Below are 22,500 nucleotides of genomic sequence, written 5' to 3'. Positions count from 1 at the left end.
AGCATGGAACTTTGTGATGAACTTCAAGTAGAAGTTGAATAATCAATTAAACATAAAAGGAAAAAAAAATCATTGCCTCGTATGATATTCATTATTTCTAATTTGTAGATGATTACCACAAAGACATACAACTAAAATAAGAATTGGCAAAATGACAGTGTACATACAAGGTAGTACATGTTCATACAGTTGTTGCTTTGAGAGAGAGAAAATCAGATATTTTGTTTGTGTAGAAATCTGGTAGGATGGAGTTACTGGGGCTCTGAAGCATTGATAATGAAGTCACACCTATCCAGAAGAAAAACCCAATGAGGTAAAATGATACACCAGTTGAAGTTTGAGGACAACATGTTAAGTGGTGACTTCCTACCTGAGAGAACGAGAAGAGTTTTGCAACCACCATTTTGTCCAAACAGAATATCAGTATCTAATCTGTCCCCGACCATGCATATCTGTGACTTCAGAATCCCGAATCTGTAATTGATCAAATTCGTGAAGATGGTAAGAGGGATCAATTATCCAATGAAATGAAACAACTATGTATGGAAATTTCCATTGGATTCTCTTTCTCAAATTACTGAATGCGTTCTAGATTCTGTCATATCAGTATGCATGGTTGCATTCAACACTGAACATATACTCTAAAAGTTTGAGCTCGCAAATAGGGAAAAAAAAAGGAAAAAAACACCATGACCAAGTGAACAACGCAAGTATGCAACATATGATTGATCAAAATATTTTGAGACATAGATTTCAAGAATGACTAGTTAAGCTGCAAATCCGGTCTAACCTGCTCAAGTATAGGGGAGCAGAAAAGGAAAAATATAAAATATGTATGCAATTAAGCATTTTGAGGTCATACTTGCTTGCTAAGTAATCCATCATGAAAGTTGAGGGCTTTCCAACAACGAGTGGTTCACGCTGAGTTGATCCGGCAATTGCACCAACCATGGAGCCACCACCTGAGATAAGCTTTAAGCATGCATTATAACCAATTGAGGAAAGATTTGCAAAGAAAATGAACAAAAATATCATAAAAATTGAATTTGATCAGAATGAGCAACCTTTTTACTGAAAAAAGAGAAAAGGAGTTGTTCATGATAAATGGTCTAATGCTGCTTAGGTTTGGTTTCAACCATAATCCCAAGAAGGTAACACCTTCCGATAGGCAACCAATTTTGGCAATTGAGAAAATTTTCAGTGCATATTCTCACTATCATCTCATTTAATCATGTACATCACATTTCCAGCCCCTAAAGCACTGTCAGTCCATCATTTCAAATTCAATGCTCCCTTAAAGGCTAGGCACTATACATTTCACTTGAAATTAACAACTATCTCCTTGTGTATGCATTGTTGATCAAAATGTTTGCACTTGCTCTCTTTCTCTTTATTAAAAGATTCAATGATCTTCATATGAGACGAAGAAAAGCTATGAAACACAAGGGCAATGTAGGCAGGATAGATGAGAACCTGCCCATTCCTGAGCATCTGTGAGATGAGTGACAGCATCACGATTTGTGGCAATGAAGAGGCACCCTGGGTTTTCCCTTACACAGAGTGTTCCATACCTTTCATGCACAAACAAGATAGATGTTCACCAAAATCTGGTATAACTACTTAGTAGACGAAACAAAGTAAGATATCAAGTAAAATATAGTTCCAAATAGGAAAGGCAAATCCTCTATTTTTTCTTGTGAATTTGCTTCACAGTGTTTGTGTATCTATGAAGTATGAACACACGTGCAATAAAAGAACTGTCAACTTACTGGACTTTGTAGTAGTTGAAATACCGATCAAAACCAACGACAACTGCCCCAACCTAAATAGAAATGAAGAAACTTCATTACTATGCCCAAATTGTTGAAAAGAAACTACATTTTGCTCCTTCAATTTCCAGTTGCCAAAAAAAAAAATGTAGAAACCAACAAAGTCCTTTTCAAGTCCTGGAAAAGACCTTGAGAAAAAACCAAACAAAAAGATTGTAAAAGTGTTGAATCCCACATCGTTGTGGAAAGGGGTAAAGTGACCCTTATATGGGCCATAGGCACTCTTCCCCTGAGCTAGCTTTTAGTGGTGAGTTAGGCCTAACCCAAAATTAACATAGTATCAAAGCCTCTCATTCCATGTTGGGTGCCCTATAAATGTGCCACGCACCAGTAAAAATTCTGGGTGTGTTGAATCCCACATCGATTGTGGAAAGGGTAATGTGCCCGTTATTGGTTGCCCTCAACTTTTGGGGTGAGTTAGGCCTGGCCCAAATTTAACATGGTATCAGAGTCTTCCCATCCGATGTTGGACGCCCCATAAATGTGCCACGCACCAGTAAAAAATATGGGCGTCAGGGGTGTATTAGAATTCCACGTCGGTTGTGGAAAGGGGCAACATGCCTCCCCTTGAGCTAGTTTTTGGGGTGAATTAGGCCTGGCCCAAAATTAACATAAAGAAAGGCAATAAAGTGAACAAGCCTTACATTCTTATCATGCTCCATTAGAAACCCAGGTTTTAATTCTATCTTCTTCCCACCATCTTCCTGCACAAATGCACGAAGAACAGATTTTTTTAAAAAAATAAGCATCCTAAATGAATTAAAAGATCTCTATTCCTTCACATACTAACAAATGGTAAAAAGAAAATTGGCATGACTCTTGGCAATGTCCATGAGATGAAATTTTATAATTTTAATGGAATTTCAACTTGGAAATCATACATACAGGTCCACCAAGGTATTGAAATCCAGCAAGTTCAAGCTCCTTCAAGATGCCATCCTCACCTATCACATAAACCTAAATTCGTGCTCAGTTATGAGTCCTTAATATGCTATACCTCACAGTGATAAGAAACAGAAAGATAAGTTGCTGCTTACTGCAAGGGCAAATATACGTGAGCTGCTTACCTTCTTTTCTTTTGGAAAATTAATGGACTTCAGGTATGCAGCAGCTGCAAAAGAAGATGCAAAAATTTCCTCCTAAAACAGTTTCAATGCAGTTAAAGATCCCATTAGAAGAACTTATAAAGCTATTAAAAATACAAACAAAATATGAGAAGAAAAGGGTCACTCTGAACTAACCTCACTCACGTTCAGACCAAGTGTCTCAAACTTCTTACCATATTGTTTCCTGGACTTTGTGGAGTTATTGGTAACAAAAACTAATCTCTTGCCCTGCACAGAAAAGGTGAAGCATTTGAAAATTTTATCAATGCACTCCTAAATTTTCCTTTTTGGGATCCCATCTTCTGATCTTCATTTGAACAAAAGTAAATTAGAAGTAAACAAAGAAAAACCAAAACAAACAAACCCTTGAACGAAGCATATCAAGAGTCTGAGGGACTCCATCTATCAATTTATCGCCTTTCCAAATAACTCCTGCAGAAAAAAAAAAAAAACATCCGCTCATCAATGACCCATAAAACAAAATATAATAAGGATTAGGAAAAACAAGGATTCTGACCATCACAATCGAAGATGAAGGTCTCGACGGAGTCAATGAGCTCATCAGCATTCTTCAAAGGTAGAGCTGATGCTCTGGTCTCCATTCTGGAACCGATACTACTCTTTCTGATAAATTTAAAAGTGTAGTTCCATTTGATGTTTGGTGTAGAAAAAGAATTGTAAGGGAGCCTTTTAAGGCCTAAGAATTTGGGGACTGTGGGAGAAACAGCGGGCACTGAAACAGAGGAAGAGGCTACAGCTGTTCTGCCTAGCATATCTCTCTCTCTCTGTTCCGTTGGTTGAGAATTTTCTCTTTTTTTTCTTCTTTAATTGCTTTTTATCTTTTGGCGTGGTTTCTGAAGTGGTGGTTAGTTTGTGGCCGTTATGGCTCCGAACAACTAATACACCATGCCCACCAGTCCAATTAAATACAGCCATCAGATCAAACGGCTGACAATGCGTGCACACTGAATAAGCTTCCACCTTCTGCTGGCTCGACTTTGCAATGATTTGATTCAAATCTACAACCAAATCAAAATTGAAATCACCTTAAACCGATTTTATTTTCATTCTATTTGAATCTAGAACTAAAATCAATTTGAAATCAACTTAAACCGAATTTGTTTTCTTTATTTTCTTTTAGAAAAAAAAAAAGCAAAAACATTTTAATTATTGAACTGGATCAGAATCGAGATGCTACAATCTGGGATCCCTAGTTCTAAAAATTGAAATCCAGAAATGAACCGGTGACCACATCAACCTTAAGAATGGAATAGACAAGTGGGTTCCAAACTTCCAATTAATAAAACCAGCATATATTGAAATGGAATGCGGCCTTGTGATTTCTTTGCAAGGCTCAAGGAAATCCAATATATTAAAGTAGTGGATTGCGCCAAATTGAGTGACTAGATGTTGCAGAAGTGGGCTCTCAATTTGCCAACATCATGTGATTGTAGCAAAGGGATGAAACAACAAGGCCTTTTAGTTTGGTAATTTTTATACAACAAATATCATTTTGGTCCAAAGAAGCCTTGCCCAGTAGGTATTTTACACTGAACCATGAACCTTTCTCATGCACTGAAATATACTCCTCTAACAACTTTCCTGTGTCTACGATCAGAAAATCCCAACTGCAACTCACAATCTGCATAATCAACTTCCAGTTCTTCTATTTTCATCTGCATGATAATTTTATACAAAAAGCCTAAAGTACATATATAGAGTAAACTGCACCTCACAATCTGCTTTATGAACTTCCGTTTCACCTATTTTCATCTTCATGATAATTTTATACAAAAATCCTTGAAGTACTTGTATAGAGTAAAATAGTTAAGATACTTGAATAAGACTGAACGTTTTCCACCTGCAACTCTATTAACTATAACTACAACACTATCAAATCTTCCTATCATCAAGAATAATATAAGCTTGTATCATTTGAGTCTTCTCAAGAAAATCATTTTTCAAGGGGTTTTGAGTTTCTCACAAAACTTCTCCAGGCCTTCAAGATTGAACCATTTGTCTGTCATCTGCAGTTACATAGCAGCACTCCATAACAAAATATATCATCCACGCTTCATAAAAAGACATAACAGCACGAGGAAAAAGCTTACAAAGGAAGGGTAATTCTTCATGCTGAAGTTCTCGGGAGCTTGTTGCACAAACAAACTTATGAAGTAGAGAACATAATTACCACACTCTTCATCATTTCTCTGTTGTGGCACCTGGAGAATTTCAAAACGGTAAGTAAACTTCTAAGGGGCTAAATCTAGAAAGTCTCAAAGATCTCAAGTTGTCAAAACCTTAGGCACCAACAAAGGAATTTGTGAAATTGACTGCCTACTTTCAGGCCTGCCCTCGGATTTGTAAATGTCGAATACGAACCTGGAAATTGGGAATGCTTTTAGATACTTAATTTGGCAATGATATTGAAACTAAGCTTACTATTTGTGCAAAAGAAAAGCACACTTCCTTATTGCTGGTTCAAGTCGCCTCGGGCCTGCCATCTGAAGTGAATCCAGCAACAACATACATGGAGGACTATTTTCGGATTGCAAGCTTTGACCCAAGTTGCAGAAGATCAAAAGGCTCCAATGTCTCCTATATAGATGACATTTCAAATGCTAAACTGTTACAAAATAACATGAAGCAAGAAACCAAACCATCTTGGAAATGGGAAAGGAAAGTACCAGTAAACAATAGGAACAAGAACATATCGCTTTGAAAAAATGTGCTTTTCCTTTATCCAAGTCAGCATACATTCTTTGGACGATGAACTCATGTATGCAGAAAACCATAGGCTGTCAAAGTATGTAAAGGGCGTCCTCTTATCTTCTGAGAAGTTCCTCCACATATTTCTACACATTTCAGATATAGATTTGATAACGTAGTCAGCGGCTATGAGAGAAAGGGGGGAAGCTCAGTAAGATTATTAAAGACATACTTAAAGTGGATATCAAATGCTCGAGTGTCTAGCTTTTTCTTCGTTCCAGAGACATCATTCCTACCCTTTGATCTCTTCTTTGACTTCTGATCACAAGGAATGGTTTCTACAGAACAAGAAGATATCACTGTAGAGCATTCTGTCTCTTCATCCTGTTTTCTGGCAATCCTCCTCCTTCTAGCGCACTGTTTTGGAGGCTGATTTTCAAAGTCCTCTGTAAGAACACATTAAAAACATCTTGAACATAGTTTTCCCTTAAATTTTCAGCAAATTTATTCACTTAGATGGTAGAAGGGAGAAGCATAAAGTTAATGGTGGACGTATAATTTCTCTATACCTCTTGCTTTTATGGGCACTGTTAAATGAGCTTTGAGACATTTTAGAAACCAAAAGATCACTTGATGTTGCAACAACAAAATTTTACTGTGAAAATAGTACACAAACACCTCAATGGTTCAATACATATAAACAACCACTTAAACCATGACACTTTCCCAAAAGAAAAATAACAAACAAGAACAATGCCAAAAACACACAGAACACTGTTTCCCCATGGACTAAGGTTTAAAACGTATCAGAAATCAGTGGTGCCGAGCGCTTCAAGACTAAGAGGCAGCTAAATTTTCATCTTTTAGTTTCAATACAGACCCAATAGGAAAGTATATTTCCCTCTGGTTTCACTTTGAAGTTAGGTTTTTGTGTTAACGAGAAGAATCAAAGTGCAAATTCAATCCCAAATAGCACAAACTAGAACAACATCAGATAAACATTAGTAATCAAAGCTTTGCCTCAAGAAGAGTGAGAATGTGTTCACCTGAAGCTGGAGAGTCGAGATCGATGGTAATACTACCATCAATAGGCTTTCTCTTCCCCATTGCTCAAATGCTTTCTTGTTTTACCCTTCGTTTTGCGTGATTATAATTTACAACACAGAGCTCTACTTTTTCTTCAGAAAAATAAACGAATTCCTCGTGTCCAGGTTTCACTTTCACCTGCAGAGGTGCGAGTTGCGTGTGCCGAGTATATTAATTTTATTTTACTCTTCCAAAAGAAAATCATTGTTATTAATTATGAATAGTATTAATAAAAAAATCTAAATATTTATGTAATTTATATTTATATTTATGTTTAACATTTTAAATTTTAAATATTAAAGTTAAATTTTTTAATTTGTTATGATTATAATTAAAAAGTTAAATTAAATTAAATTTATATAAATTAATAATACATTATAATATAATTTTTAAAATTTTATATTATTAATAAAATATATTTTTTTTAATTTAAATTTTATATTGAAATTAAATATATTTTATATTATTATATATAATATTAAATATATTATATTAAAAAAATATTTATTACAAATAAATTTCTATTATATAAAAAGTATATATAAATATTTATACTCAATATTATTATAAATTATATGTATATTTTTACATTTAAAATTTATTTTTTATTAATAATATTTTAAATAAAAATAAAATATTATATATTTTAAATTATAAAGTTTTATTTTCTTTATATTTTAAAGTTTTATTGATATGCAAAATATTATATAAAAGTGAAAATATGAGTGAATTATAAAATTAATAAAAAAATGATATTATTAATAAAATATATATTTAAAAATTATTTTATTATTTAATAAAATTTTAGAAATTATATTATAATTTATTGTTTATTTATATAAATTTAATTTAATTATAATTATAATTATATCAAATTAAAAATATCTATTTTTATCATTTAAAATTTAAAATATTGAATATAAATATAAATTATTGTAAATATTTAAATTTTTTTATTAATAATAATTCAATGTATGTGTCCATTTTCATTTTACTTTAATAAAAATCCTATTAAATTATTTAAATTATAATAATAATATATTCTTTAATTTTCTACAATTACTATTTATATTATTTAATTACGCAAATATCAATAAATTTACTACTAAAAGATAGAATAATAAATAGTTTTAATCAAAAAAATTTTGAAAATAACAGATAAAAGTGATTGAAAAAGTATTAAACAAATATATTATTCATTTTAATAGGAGTCTTCATTTAGTTATAATGTTAAATTAAGTTTTACATTTTATATATTTTACTAAAAATTTTAATATCTTAAAAATTACTTTCTCTTTTATTAAGAAAAACAAAATTGCAAAAAATATATATTTTATAATTTTTTTTTCCAAACAAATTGAAATCTAAAAATGTTTAGTTTTTGTGGCGGTGGTTAATTGTTTAATTATTAATCATTAAATCGGTAGTTAATTTTAATCATAGTTAATTGTTGAGCACGCCCACCTTGATAAGGCTTCATTTGATTGTTCATGTAGTTGAATTATTAGAGTAAAATTATCATTATTATTATTTTTTTTATAAAAAAATTAAGGGATTGGGTATTGAACTTGAGAATAAAATTATTAATTCAAAAAGTTTTAAGTTATTATTCTCTCTATGTATATTATTGGTAGTTAAAAGATAATATGTTCACATACACAAAGATGACTGCAAGTATGAATTTAGAGACCCAATTCAACAAAGCCCACATGCTATAGAGATAAAAATGAGGGGGCCTAACCCAAGCAGAGGAAGTCTCAGATAAGAAACCTAAAACCTTATTGGATTGTTTGTATATATTAAATACTATGAAATTCATTTAATTGATCAAACAAATTCTTCGGTGGGCATCCCTCGCTTAATTAATAGATGTCCACTTTGAAGAAATAAATGTGGCGTAATTAAATAAAAATGGGAGATTTTGAAGAATAAAGGGGAATGATAGGAATGGATGAAGGTGATGGATGAACTGTATGCATATACAAATTAAAGCCGAAAAAGCTGCTCAACCACAAATGTCCCTCTGAATCTCATGCACAATTCTACCCATACATCTGCTACTTCCAGGACCTACTGCTATCGTTCAGAGCTGAGCTTCACATTAAAAAAAAAAAAAAAAAAATCCATATTTTATATAAATAACTCAATATCTAATTTTTTTAAATTACAGTATTCAAAATAAAATATCTACTAAAAAATATGCTTTATACTCATATTTAAACTCGAAAATATTATTGATTATCAAAGAAAAAACTCATATTATTTATAGCTCTTCTTGCAAATAAATTACTATTAATTTTTTTAAAAAATTTAATTATAGACCTTTGTAATCCATAAAATTATCCATTTCAAAAAAAATTCATAAAATTATAATTAAATCATTTTTGTATTTAGTAATCACCTAAAAAATAAAATACTCATAGTGAATAGACTTTATTTAAGTGGAAAAAATATTGTAGTGCTTAATTGTTGGAATGAATTGTCTAATAGATTACATAATTATAAAAATTTATAAATTTGATATATATTGTTTTCTGTACAGACTTATCTAATTTTATATTGGAAATATATTTATATATAACCTATTTTCTAAAAAAAAAATATAAAACTAACTGAATCATTTACAGATTCTAAAGTTTAACATTAATTAATGTCATGGTTTTACAAATCAATCCTATTAGTTAATTAATTTTCTTCATCTTCATCTTCTTCTTAATTTGGTTGATCTCTTTATTATATCCACACCTTCTGGAAATTATACCAAACCTTTTTCTATGTTTAACACGCCTTAATTAGCATTTTTATAACTCATCAATGTCATCTAGCTAGATTTTCACTCCTCTCTCCACTTATATAATTGTTTGTGCAAACATCATCATAATATAATTCACACACCAATCCAACTATATCTCATGGGAACCCTTTACCAAGAGCAGGCCCCCACTCCTCTTCTCCAAGACCTCAAGATCACTATCCATGACACTTTTCTGATTTTTCCATCCCAAAGAACTCTAAAAAAATCCATCTTCTTGTCTAATATAGACCAAGTGCTCAATTTCAATGTCCAGACACTTCATTTTTTTCCATCCCACAAAGATTTTCCTCCTCATCTGGTGGCAGATAAACTCAAGGTTACTCTTGAAAAATTGCTGCTGACATATGATTTCTTGGCTGGAAGATTGAAGGTGAACCCTGAAACGGGTCGTTTAGAGATTGATTGTAACGCCGCTGGAGCTGGGTTTGTGGTGGCATCTAGCGATTGTAGCCTGGACGAGGTTGGAGACTTGGTTTATCCAAATCCTGCCTTTGGCCAACTCATTCTCCAGACCATGGATATCCTGGGCAATGAGGATCAACCGCTATGCATTTTTCAGGTAATTATATACTTGACCCTTAATTAGTCCTAATTGATCTTCGTCCCATTTAAGGTAATTATATAAAGAAAATTCTAATAAACTATAGCTAATTATTTAGTTAGTAAATTTGTTTTTCCTTTTTGTTTTCCTGAGATTATACTATTTTTTATTTGTAGTCGACATTAACTAAATTGGTCTCCTAAAAACAATATTATTAAGTCATTTATTACATAATTTACAGGTGACATCATTTAGGTGTGGTGGCTTCGCAATCGGCATATCGACAAACCATGTCACATTTGATGGACTAAGCTTCAAAACCTTCTTAGACAACTTGGCCGCCGTAGCTGCCGGGGAGCCTTTAGCCGTTGTACCATGCAAAGACCGTCAACTCCTCGCTGCTCGATGCCCACCACGCGTCAGCTTCCCTCATCCAGAGCTGCTCAAACTCAACATTCCCCTAGCCCAAGAATTAAATGCTTCAGTGTTCGACCTCTCCAAAGAAGCACTAGACTTCAAGATTTTCCGGTTAACTTCAACTGAAATCTCCAATCTGAAAGAGAAGGTCAAGGTCCATAATGTCACTGGAGGTGTCCGCATCTCAAGCTTTAACTTGGTGACTGCTCACATTTGGAGGTGCAAGGCGTTGTCCTATGAAGAAGAAGGAGGAGGAGGGGAGGATCTAGAAAGGGTATCGACCATTCTTTACGCGGTGAATATTAGGCCAAGACTGGCACCTCCTTTGCCAGCTTCATACGCTGGAAATGCAGTGTTAACAGCATATGCAAGTGCAAAGTGCAGGGAACTTGAAGAAGGACCACTTTCAAGATTGGTGGAGATGGTAGGAGAAGGGGCAAAGAGAATGACTGATGAGTATGCAAGATCTGTCATAGATTGGGGTGAGATAAACAGAGGTTTCCCACATGGGGAGTTCTTGGTATCATCGTGGTGGAGGTTAGGGTTTGAGGAAGTGAAGTATCCATGGGGTTGCCCAAGGTATAGTTGCCCACTTGTGTATCACAGGAAAGACATTATCTTGCTGTTTCCTGATACTATTGACAAGAATGGGGTGAATGTTTTGGTGGCCTTACCAAGCAAGCAAATGGGGAAGTTTGAAATCTTGTTCCACAAATTCTTGTCCACTTGAAGCCCCAGATGATCTTCTGGCAGTGGGTTGTGTCACCAGTCTGAGTCGCGTGTGTTTAAAAATGGGAATAAAAAGGAAATTAAAACTAAAGCCTAGCTTACTGTTGACTGCTACAACCAGTGAATTTGAGACTGTGTTCCATTTCTATCCTTGTGTAAATTCTCTATTTGTCTTCATATTTTTTAACTCAATCACTTCTCAAGGACAAATAAGCCAAACCAAGTTCCATTTATATATATGTTGGTCGTCCCTTTCTTGCTTTGGCAGAGTGAAATGGTTGGGGACCCATTCTTTAGCTTTCAGAAACCATATACTCCGTCGGCCCAGACCCGGTCACTGCCAATCGTGACGCACTGGATATATTAGAATACGCATAAAGTAAGCGAGACTTTTGATAGACTAATTTCCACCTACCAATTTCTCACACTCTCACCAGCAAGCGATGTTGATGCAAAGAAAGCTTCCTATTATTACTCTGAAATGTATCAGAATCCTGCCAATAGTTTACCATCATCTGGCCTCTGGGGTCAAATGAAGACCCTTGAGATGGAAACAGAGAGAGAACGGAAAGAAGACTTTTCATCCAATAAAATATGGTTGTATCTTTGAGAAAATATCTGACAAACTTCTAGTTGCTTAACCATTGTCCCCATTTCTGAGCAAACAAATTCCAAATTCCAACCAAAAAGAAAAAAAAACTGAAAAAACCAAGATCCTTTATACTCCACCAACCTACTCATCTTTCAAGGCCTAAAGTAAATTCCAAAGGGTAAGAGATAAAAGAAATTGAGAAAGTAGCTTTAGATTTGCTGGTTAATATTCGGTCCTGCATGCATGCGCTGTACTATGCGATTCTGGGTACAATATTTGACAACCTTTTCTTCTTTCTGGATTATGTTTTTTTCTCTTTTATTCTCTCATGTTCATATATCATTTCAGCAATTTTTCAAATCATGCAAAAATAGAAAAATAGTTTTAAAATCATGTAGAATCCAAAAATATTTTCGGATCCTGTGTGTCAACGGAGCGTGCCGAACACGCTTATTCCACATTCAGGGTGTCGAACTCGTCGAACAAAGTAGAGTTCGACACCATTGTGCTTGTTTGGCACTATGAGTACCGAATAAGTTGATTTGTGCCACGGCAACAGTGTAATCTGCTCCCCACTTTAAGTGGCGAGCACTTCTGCCTGCGTAACTTGTTCGGCACCTTGGGTGCCGAACAAGCCACGGAAAACGATATTTCAGAAGGTTGACTAAAGTACAGTGTTCGCCGCTATAAGGGGCGAACACTTTTTTTACATATCACATGCACATATCCATGTGATTGCACAGAAATTTGTTCCGCAGCGATGCTGCCGAACAAATTGCTGTGGCCTTATAATGAAAATAAAATATATAAAATAAATATATATTTAAAAAATTTAAAAAATTTATAAAAATTAATAAAATATTATAATAAATTAAAATTTATTTATTCATATTAATTAAAATATATTAATATTAAATTTATTTTTTATATTTAAAATTATATATTTTTTAACCATCAATCAATTAATAACTCATTTCTAATTCTATTACAAAATCAATTTTTAATAATATTTAATAATATTATTATTATAATATTTAAATTTAAATTATCTAATTTATTATCTAGTAAATTTATATATTTTAAAATTAAAATATTTTCTAAATTTAAATAGTTTACAAAAAATTCATTTATTACTAAAATATTATTTATATATATTTTTATTTATAAAAAGTTAAAATTTATTATACTGTTAAAAATAAAATTTAATATTTTTAAAATAAATATAAATTAAGAGATAATAAAATTTAATAATTATTTAAAAATATAATATTTTAATTTTTGAAAATATTTAATACATTTTATTTTTTTATTTTAAAATTATTTTAATAAAGTGGTTCTATTTTTTTATTTTAAAATTATTTTAATAAAGTATGAAGAAAGCTCTTCGGCACTATTTCGAAAGTGTTGGTGTCGAACTAGAACCCGCCTCCACCTACCAATCATCCCACCAATCATCCCACCAATCACCAATCACTCCGACCAATCACTCTATCCCTCTATACATCACTCACATTTCCGGTCTCTTTAAAAGTTATCACATCCATTACTTTATAAATTACTTAAAATTTACATTATATCTCAATAAATTACGTTCTATAAACTATTTCTTCTCCTCTATAAATTTCACAAAAATATTATTTCTACTCTTATAGATTCGACTACAAAAGAAGAAACGCAGGTAAGTTTTAAATATTTTATATTCTAAATTTTTATTTTTTTTTATGTATATAGTAAGTGGTGGTAAAATTATTTATTATTCTTTTTTTTTTAAGAGAAATGGCAGTTCCTGCATATGCTAATATTCATTGGGATGATAATATTATAAATAGTTGTAATGGTTACGATTATGATGGAGGTTTTTCAAAGATTATTCCATTGGGTAAACGGATAAGTTTTAATCAATTGGTCGGTAAAATTGCTCGTGCAATTGGATTATCCGAAAATAATGAATTTATAGAGACAATTAGTTTTAGAAAGCCTACAATTGTGGATGGATCCTTACAATTTGAATGTATAGAGATATATGGTGAAGATGATGTATCTAGTATGTTTAATTACTTATATCAAATTGGTGGTATACCTGGTATAGAAATATATGTTAAGATACTTCGTTGTGTTGATACTACAAATGAGGATGCTGATATTGGTCCATCTGGAACTGCTGTTGAATTAAATGATGAACCATATGAAGAGCAAAATGTAGTTGATGATTATGGTTTATCTGATAGTCTTGCAGGACCGTCAATTAATTTATCTGATACAGTAGAGAATGAGGACGAGGACGAGGATGAGGACGAGGATGAGGAGGACGATGATTCATGGATGTCTACTAAGGATGATAATGATGATAATGGACAGGAGGATATTGGGTGTAACAGCCCGAAAATTGGTACCTCTCTGTAACGGCCCAAACTGCTCGGCGCTAGGATCTAGATCGGCTTAAGGCCGCCGAGACCCGTAGCAAGCCTAACCTGAACGCTGTACATCTGATAAATCTCATACATGATCCAACTAGACCACTAGCTTTGTAAACCTTTTTCTGTAAAACCACCAGGCTTAACCTTAAAAACACTCAGACATATCAGTCCGAAACAGCCCCCAAGGCCTACACCAGCAATCCACTATCAAGCTCAACCTCCATGCCCTATGTCTGAAAACATAGAACCCACTCTCTTAGGGTCAGCATATCACAGGTTAGCCTTGGTTTCCGCTTTGGGTTAAGGGATTGAAACCCTTTCTTCCCTCACGGTCTGCTCTTGGGTCAAGGGATTGGAACCCTTTCTTCCCTAATCACTGGAGTTTGATAAACACATCATACGTTAAGCCTAGGTTGACACATTTCTCATCAAGAAACGGAAAACAGGATACATGCATACACCAGGGCTTAAAGCATACACTAGGCAAAGCACATACTAAACGATCCACTACCATATCAACGTACAATCTATTACATCATTTTACACACATCTCTTTAATTTAAATCATGTCCATTACTCTCTGACTCAAACAAAACCATAGCTGACATCCTGCTGACTCTGATCTCCCCTGGCTATCTCTGGCCCTATAAAACTGGGGTTAAGGGAAAGGGATGAGCTACTAAAGCCCAGTGAGTAGAAACAAGAAAAACAGTTTATTCATTACATGCCTTCATGAAATGCGTCACAGCACAAACATTTCACATCTCGGATTAGACATGACCTCAAAACTCCCTCTGTCGGTGCCCGGCCCCCTACAGAGCTCGTCACTACATGTACTAGCGCTCGGCCCCTCCAGTGGAGCTCACACAGGTCTTACCTAGCCATAACAGATCCGTGGGCTATTGAAGTCGCCTGGGTCCAATCCACATCAACAATACCCAATGCAATGCATCATAGTCGTGATTCTAATGCAATCAACCTATTGCATACTCATGAAACTCATGATGCATGAAACATGCTACAAATATATATCATTTCTCATATTAAAACATTAAATTTAGTTCTACTCACCTCTGCTCCTATAGCAGGTACTGAACTGACTCTGCAACTGCTAATACTGACGACCTCCTCGATCTCTCGGGTCCAATCCTACACAAGTGGACTCGAATGAGGTGTCAAACACAACCGAAACAACTCATAAACAACTCTGAAACAACTCCCCAAAGATCCCCTAAAACCTCCTAGAACAAACACATAAGGCATGCAAAAGAAGGCTGAACAGAACACTTTCAGCGGCAGGTTCGGCGGCCGAATGTCCTTTCCAGAGCCGAAACTCAAGCACCTGCGGCGACCGAATCTCTACTTTGGCTGCCGAACCCTTTCGGGGGCAAGGTTCGGGGGCTGAAACCCACTCCAGAGACAAAAGTCTCTAACCTTCGGCGGCCGAATCCCCCTTCCAGAGCCGAAACTCAAAACTCTCAGGGGCGAGCTGTGGCAGCCGATGCCACCTCCTCAAGGGGTTCGACGGCCAAATGTACCTTCGACTGCCGAACCTGAGTTCATCCAGAACTCATCCTCGACAACAACCAAGCTCCTCAATCCATTCCAACACCCAAAACATGCATAACATAACTCCTCAACATACATATACTCTAGTATATGCACAAAGGGGTCCAAAACTACCTAAAACCCCAACAAAACAACATAGCATAACACATAAACATGCTTTCATCAATACAACACCAAAAACCTCCTAGAACAAACACATAAGGCATGCAAAAGAAGGCTGAATAGGACACTTTCGGTGGTAGGTTCAGCGGCCGAATGTCCTTTCCAGAGCCGAAACTCAAGCACCTGCGGCGGCCGAATCTCTACTTCGGCTGCCGAACCCTTTCGGGGGCAAGGTTCGGGGGCTGAAACCCACTCCAGAGACAAAAGTCTCTAACCTTCGGCGGCACCTTCGGCGGCCGAATCCCCCTTCCAGAGCCGAAACTCAAAACTCTCAGGGGCGAGCTGTGGCAGCCGATGCCACCTCCTCAAGGGGTTCGGCGGCCGAATGTACCTTCGGCTGCCGAACCTGAGTTCATCCAGAACTCATCCTCGATGGCAACCAAGCTCCTCAATCCATTCCAACACCCAAAACATGCATAACATAACTCCTCAACATACATATACTCTAGTATATGCACAAAGGGGTCCAAAACTACCTAAAACCCCAACAAAACAACATAGCATAACACATAAACATGCTTTCATCAATACAACACCAAAAACATACTTTTTACCCTAAACAAGCAACTCTACCCATAACCTCCATAAAACCTCGATAAATCAGCAAGATAAGTTCAAGATCTTGACTGACCTCTTGAAAACACGAAGATGAACGATCTGAACTTAGAGATATAGAGCAACTTTCCTTCACACTCTCCAAACATCACAACTTATCTTTTTAACTCAAAACCTTCAAAACAACATTAAAACTTATTAAATCCTTGCACGAATTGTTACAACAATGAAGAGTAGCCATGGAGGACATGGTCTGACCTCAGAGGGTGAAAGGAAAGTGACACTTATCCAGGTCACCGCCTGGGGGATGCTTTATAGGGGGCTGACCGACTCTCCTTCGGCAGTCAAAACTGCATGCAAAACCATGGAATGTTCGGCGGCCGAACTTGAGCTTTCGGAAGCCGAATCTAAGGCACTTTCGGCGGCCGAACATTACCTTCGGCGGCCGAACATGGCAATTGTCCCCATAGTCTTTTCTCTTCAAAACTCGATCCTATCTCATTCAAAACCTTTACCCTACTTAAATTAGCACACTTTTCTCTTACCCTTCTAGAAACCTCTGACATCCTCGAATCCCACCGGACGGTAAGAATTCTGATGCCTGATCTAGCCGGGTATTACATTGGGAGTGAGAATTTTTGACAGGAGCGGTTGTCGAAGCTGGTCAAAAATAACCTTCTTGGTTACCTACAATTTACAACTGTAGACAGTGGTGAAGGATCGTATCCACAGAGAATTGATTACCTATTTATTTATCACAATCAAGACCAATAAAACCGATTGAAAACACAATAGAAGGCAAGTAATTGCAAACAGAATAAAAGTAAAGTGCAAGGAAAGTAAAAAGGGGGGTTTTGAGATGATTTGATTAACAACTATTGAAAGCAATTAAAACAGCAAGTAATTAAAATAAGAGAGAAATCAATAAGAGAAAAGTCTAGTTGAAGATATGGATCCACTTTGGTTGTTTGGGTTGATCATTGAAACATGGTTATCTTGATTGATTCAATAGGTTGGTTATGGGGGTGGAAGACGCTTCTCACCACCATGTATTTCCTTATGAATAAACTGATTAGGGAACGTCCTCTAACCAATTACTAATCAACAAGTTTCCAAGGAACGTCCTTGGGCCAAAGGCATCAAAACAATTGCCAATTGCATGAAGAACAAGAAAGATCCAAACCCTAGCTACTCAAACGCATGAGATGTTGCTAGATCATACAATTTCTTGGGTTTTTACACCAAGTGTTCTATGGACAGAATGTTTCCAGCAATTACGGACTAACAAATATCCTAATCCAACAATTAATTAACTTTGCAATTAAGAGTCAAGTGGCCAATTTGATCAAAACAACAAAGCAATCTTAGAATTAAGCACAATTGCATGAATATTGAATAAAATCAAAGACAAAAGTTTCTGTTCAGATCTCACAACCCTTTAAACAACCTTAGTTTCAACCAATCCTCAACTAGAAAGAGGGTTTCAGCCACTCATGGCTGAATAAACAGAAAATAAAAGAAAAGAAAGCAAAAGATGAAGAACTAAGGTGGAGAGAGAGGCTTGGAGCCTTGCCGATTTTTTTGGGAGAATGAAAAGCTGTCTTCTTGTCTTCTTGAAGCCTTTAAATAGATCTTGAGAGGCTGCCTAGGGTTTCATGGAAGTCCAGGAGGCTTTTAGAGGCTGTCCAAAGTGCCCTTGGTGTTGCATGTGCCTTGTTTGTGCATGCATGGAGGCAAAAACGAGTTGCATGTGATGGAAGGCAAGTGGGGGCACTTTGGTCTTTTCAATTGCTGCCCTAGGTCTTCAAGATGTTACCTTAAGAGTTAAGAGGCTGCCCATGCACTAATAAGGAAGGGGGAGACTCCTTTTGAATTTTGAATGTGCATGGCACTAAGTAGGAAGCATGTGATCTTTGGATCTTCTTTCCTTAATAAGGGGGATCTTGAAATCCAATAATTGAATGTGAATATTGAAGATTTGGATCTCAAGATATTTCCCTTATTTGGCTCCTCAAATATGGCAACTTGGGATATGGCTTCTTGAACAAGGAAATAGTGCAATAGAGCGTATTTTCGGCTGCCTAAGTTGAGTTTCGGAGGCTGGACTTGCGTCTGTGTTCTGAAGGTTCGGCGGCCGAAGGTAGAGATTCGGCGGCCGAAGGTAGTGGACTTTCGTCTCTGTCTGCATGGTTCGGCGGCCGAAGGTGCCGCCGAAGGTGGTCCACTTTCGTCTCTGGAGTCCTCTTTCGGCCGCCGAAGGTTGCCGCCGAAGGTGACTGATTTTTGGCTTCCGAAAGTTGCCTCCGAAGGTTGCTTCTCTAATTTTGCATTCTTTTGGCATTTTTAAGAGCATTTTCTCCAAATTGTTTCTTCACACCTAATACTTGCAAAACATTATTAAAACCACAAAATTCGGTAGAATAGGTGCAAATAAACATCAATAAGACCATGAAAATATGGGCTAAAATATGCTCTATCAAATACCCCCACACTTAAGCTTTTGGTTGTCCTCAAGCAAACAAACATAGTCAAATAAGCTTTCTTCCTCTAGATCCTTATTACCACTTAAGCTCATACTCAAGACACCTATTTTGAAGCATTGCAGTGAAGAATATATGCATGAAGATTACTTACCTCCTTTCCTTGTTTCCCTTTGCTTACCATGGCTAGGATTTGTTTTCCTCAAGAGAGACATGCACATTAATTTGTTAAGACTTTTTCTAGCTTTTGGATTGACTTGCCCTTACCTTGAAGTACTTTATTCAAGCTTTTGCACTTTAGATCTTGCTTGAAAATGTCACCAACCTATTTTTGATTTGGAGGTTTATATTTTTCAGTTGGTCACCTATCCAAGTGGCTACTTGCCTTGTTCATAGTCTTTTGACCATTGAAACAATTTTCAATTTGTGCTTTTGAGGGCTTTGCCTTTGCTGAATTTTCTTTCTCTCAATGATTTGGGCAAATCAACACCAATTGCTAAATCAAGTCATATTAAGTTCATTCACACAATTTTAATTTATTCTCAATCAATTGAGGGTCATCAATACATTTTTTACCATGGCAAACTCAAAGATTCAATTCAAAAGGCAATTCTCAAACATGAATACAACTCACTGCAATTGATTCAACATAAGTTTAAAGAGTTTTCACATCAATGGGGTCATAGAAAGGAAGACTCATCTAATATAGTTCATTAGTTTGAGTAGAGCAAAACAAAAAGAAGAAGAAGAAGGTTGTGGTTGTGTGTGTTTTATTGAAAGCATAAACAAATTAAAATTTAACTGTGGCTAGTTAACTTAAGACTGAAAGGAAAAAGAAAAAAATTTTGCAATCTGAAAGCATGAGAAAATTGCAGAAGAAGGGAAGAAGAAGAAGAGGAGGAGAAGAAGAAAAGAGAAGAGATATGCACCCCACACTTAAATCATGCATTGTCCTCAATGTATAAGAAGAGAGAAGAGGAGAGGAGAGTAAAAGAGAAGAGAACAAAAGAAACTGAGTACTTCCCTGGGGTGTGGTGTGCTTGGCATGATCCTCTAGGCAGAATGAGTGACGAACAGATGTTCGTCTGGGAACTCTTCTTTGACTGGGCATGGTGCAGAGCTGGAGGGAAGTCGGCTGAGGTAGTCTGCCACAAGGTTTTCTTTGCCCTTCTTGTCTCTTATCTCAAGATCAAATTCTTGTAGAAGTAGAATCCACCTAATGAGCCTTGGTTTTGCTTCTTTTTTCTTGATCAAGTATCGCAAGGCTGCATGGTCAGAATAGACAATGACTTTGGTTCCCAAAAGATATGGTCTGAATTTTTCCAAAGCAAATACAACTGCCAAGAGTTCTTTTTCAGTTGTTGTGTAGTTGCTTTGTGCAGAATCCAATGTGCGAGAGGCATAGTGAATGACATGGGGGGAGTTTTCCACACGTTGCCCCAAGACTGCTCCTACTGCATAATTGCTTGCATCACACATGATTTCAAATGGCAGGTTCCAATCTGGCCCTTGAATAATTAGGGCAGTCACAAGCAACTCTTTAATCAAATCAAACGCCTTTTTGCAATCTGCATCAAAATCAAATGTTACATCTTGTTGGAGTAGTCTGCATAATGGCAAAGTAATTTTTGAGAAGTCTTTGATGAATCTTCTGTAGAATCCTGCATGTCCAAGGAAGGAACGGATGTCCTTAACGTTTGTGGGGTAAGGCAGATTTTTGATGGTATCCACCTTAGCTTTGTCCACTTCAATGCCCTTAGCTGAAACAACATGTCCTAAGACCATACCTTGATTAACCATAAAATGACATTTTTCATAATTAAGCACAAGGTTAGTCTCAATGAATCTTTGCAAGATCTTTTCTAAATTGGTAAGGCATTCATCAAAAGAATTTCCATGAACAGTGAAATCATCCATAAATACCTCAATTGTCTTACCCACATAGTCAGAAAATATGCTCATCATGCATCGCTGAAAAGTGGCAGGTGCATTGCATAGTCCAAATGGCATCCTTCTAAAGGCAAAAGTGCCAAAAGGACAAGTGAAGGTAGTCTTCTCTTGGTCTTCTGGAGCAACCGAAATTTGGTAAAAACCTGAATAACCATCAAGACAACAATAGTGAGTTTTACCTGCAAGCCTTTCCAGCATCTGATCAATGAAAGGTAGTGGGAAATGGTCCTTCCTTGTTGCAGCATTGAGCTTCCTATAGTCCATGCATACCCTCCATCCATTTTGAACTTTAGTGGGTACAAGTTCCCCTTCAGCATTTGGAACAATGGTAATTCCAGTTTTCTTTGGAACTACATGTACAGGGCTCACCCATTTGCTATCAGAGATTGGGTATATGATGCCTGCATCGAGGAGCTTGACTATCTCTTTTTTCACTACTTCCATCATGGGTGGATTTAGTCTTCTTTGAGCATCTCGGACTGGCTTGCACTCATCCTCCATGTGAATTCTATGCATGCAGGTGGAGGGAGAGATTCCTTTGATGTCATCAATGGTCCATCCTATGGCTCCCTTATGTTTCTGTAGTACTTTCAGGAGGCTTACTTCTTCATGTTGGTTCAATTCATTGGACACTATGACTGGAAGTGTCTTGTTGGCTCCCAAATACAGGTATTTCAGATGGTCTGGAAGAGGCTTCAGATCAGAAGGTGGTTGCAAAGGAGGTTCGGAGGAGCTTGCTAGTGTTGGGGCCTGCTGGGCGAGGTTCGGCGGCCGAAAAGGTGCTGGGTTCGGCGGCCGAAGTTCTTCAGTTTGCGGAGTGAGCTTTGGCGATGGATTCGGCTTTCGCAAGTCAGTGGGGTTCGGCAGCCGAAAGATGTTCGGCGGCCGAAGAATGTCTTCTTTCCGCGCAATGTCTTGCTCAAGTGATGCGACAAAATCTGGTGTCTGTGGAGCAGTAGGGTTCGGCGGCCGAAAGTGGGCTAAGTTCGGCGGCCGAAGATCTTCTGTCTGCTTGATCTCAACTTGCTGAATGCTGCAGATTGTTTCTTTTAGTTTCAGGTTTTCAATCCTGCAAAGGTCATCATCTAAAACAGAATCTTGATTTTCATTAAACACATCTTGGCTCAAACAATCAATAATATCAAGACCATAAACAGGGGACATATCATGTAGATATTTGATGGCATCATAGACATTGTACTTTATGACTTCCCCTTCAAATTCTATGGTAAGAGTACCATCATGCACATCAATTTTAGTTCTAGCAGTACTCAAGAAGGGACGTCCAAGAAGAATGTCAGAACTAGTATTGCAACTATCTTCCTTAGTATCAATCACATAAAACTCAGCCGGAAAGACAAGTTCATCTACTTGGACTAAGACATCTTCTAGAACACCTATGGGATATACCACAAATCTATCAGCCAGTTGTATCACAACCCTTGTTTCTTTTAGTGCATATGCATTGAGAGATTTATAGATGGAGAGAGGCATGACATGAATGGATGCACCAAGATCACACATGGCTTTCTTGATACCAACA

At 36.3% G+C, this 22,500-nt stretch overlaps 3 protein-coding genes across 4 annotated transcripts; 1 reads left to right on the top strand and 2 right to left on the bottom strand.

Annotated features, from left to right (window-relative positions):
* Positions 1–59: 59 nt before the first annotated feature.
* Positions 60–3,758, bottom strand: LOC110630102 (phosphoglycolate phosphatase 1A, chloroplastic). The gene is made up of 11 exons (XM_021777417.2): positions 3,453–3,758; positions 3,300–3,367; positions 3,071–3,163; positions 2,897–2,968; positions 2,715–2,786; positions 2,474–2,533; positions 1,770–1,822; positions 1,474–1,571; positions 863–962; positions 371–474; positions 60–288 (listed from the first exon to the last, which is right to left on the bottom strand). The coding sequence occupies exons 1-11, from the start codon at positions 3,706–3,708 to the stop codon at positions 182–184; spliced, it is 1,083 nt and encodes a 360-aa protein (XP_021633109.1). The 5' UTR covers positions 3,709–3,758; the 3' UTR covers positions 60–181.
* Positions 3,727–6,882, bottom strand: LOC110630103 (probable ubiquitin-like-specific protease 2A). 2 transcript variants are annotated; one of them, XM_021777420.2, is made up of 7 exons: positions 6,691–6,882; positions 5,877–6,090; positions 5,623–5,790; positions 5,402–5,533; positions 5,236–5,317; positions 5,047–5,157; positions 3,727–3,954 (listed from the first exon to the last, which is right to left on the bottom strand). In XM_021777420.2, the coding sequence occupies exons 1-7, from the start codon at positions 6,749–6,751 to the stop codon at positions 3,949–3,951; spliced, it is 774 nt and encodes a 257-aa protein (XP_021633112.1). In that variant the 5' UTR covers positions 6,752–6,882; the 3' UTR covers positions 3,727–3,948. The 2 variants fall into 2 exon arrangements, with proteins under 2 accessions (XP_021633112.1, XP_021633110.1); XM_021777418.2 differs by lacking the exon at positions 3,727–3,954 and adding an exon at positions 4,395–4,962 and having other exon boundaries at positions 6,691–6,881.
* Positions 6,883–9,447: 2,565 nt separating this feature from the next.
* Positions 9,448–11,465, top strand: LOC110629548 (omega-hydroxypalmitate O-feruloyl transferase). Its single transcript, XM_021776568.2, has 2 exons — positions 9,448–10,104; positions 10,328–11,465. The coding sequence occupies exons 1-2, from the start codon at positions 9,643–9,645 to the stop codon at positions 11,231–11,233; spliced, it is 1,368 nt and encodes a 455-aa protein (XP_021632260.1). The 5' UTR covers positions 9,448–9,642; the 3' UTR covers positions 11,234–11,465.
* The last annotated feature ends 11,035 nt before the right edge of the window (positions 11,466–22,500 follow it).

The sequence above is a fragment of the Manihot esculenta genome, chromosome 13, assembly GCF_001659605.2.
Source record: "Manihot esculenta cultivar AM560-2 chromosome 13, M.esculenta_v8, whole genome shotgun sequence".
In the NCBI taxonomy this organism is placed as follows: domain Eukaryota; kingdom Viridiplantae; phylum Streptophyta; class Magnoliopsida; order Malpighiales; family Euphorbiaceae; genus Manihot; species Manihot esculenta.
Note: the sequence above shows the minus strand (reverse complement) of the source record. Positions and strands in the feature narration are given on the sequence as shown.

Coding starts and splice junctions, on each gene's coding strand:
- LOC110630102 (XM_021777417.2), bottom strand. CDS start 3,708: ATGCTAGGCAGAACAGCTGTAGCCTCTTCCTCTGTTTCAGTGCCCGCT. Junction 2,969..3,070: donor TTGGTCTGAACGTGAGTGAG/GTTAGTTCAGAG, acceptor AAACTGTTTTAG/GAGGAAATTTTTGCATCTTC. Junction 2,787..2,896: donor ATTTTCCAAAAGAAAAGAAG/GTAAGCAGCTCA, acceptor GCACGAATTTAG/GTTTATGTGATAGGTGAGGA.
- LOC110629548 (XM_021776568.2), top strand. CDS start 9,643: ATGGGAACCCTTTACCAAGAGCAGGCCCCCACTCCTCTTCTCCAAGAC. Junction 10,105..10,327: donor AACCGCTATGCATTTTTCAG/GTAATTATATAC, acceptor CATAATTTACAG/GTGACATCATTTAGGTGTGG.
- LOC110630103 (XM_021777418.2), bottom strand. CDS start 6,751: ATGGGGAAGAGAAAGCCTATTGATGGTAGTATTACCATCGATCTCGAC. Junction 5,791..5,876: donor GCATTTGATATCCACTTTAA/GTATGTCTTTAA, acceptor TGAAATGTGTAG/AAATATGTGGAGGAACTTCT. Junction 5,534..5,622: donor CTTGTTCCTATTGTTTACTG/GTACTTTCCTTT, acceptor TCATCTATATAG/GAGACATTGGAGCCTTTTGA.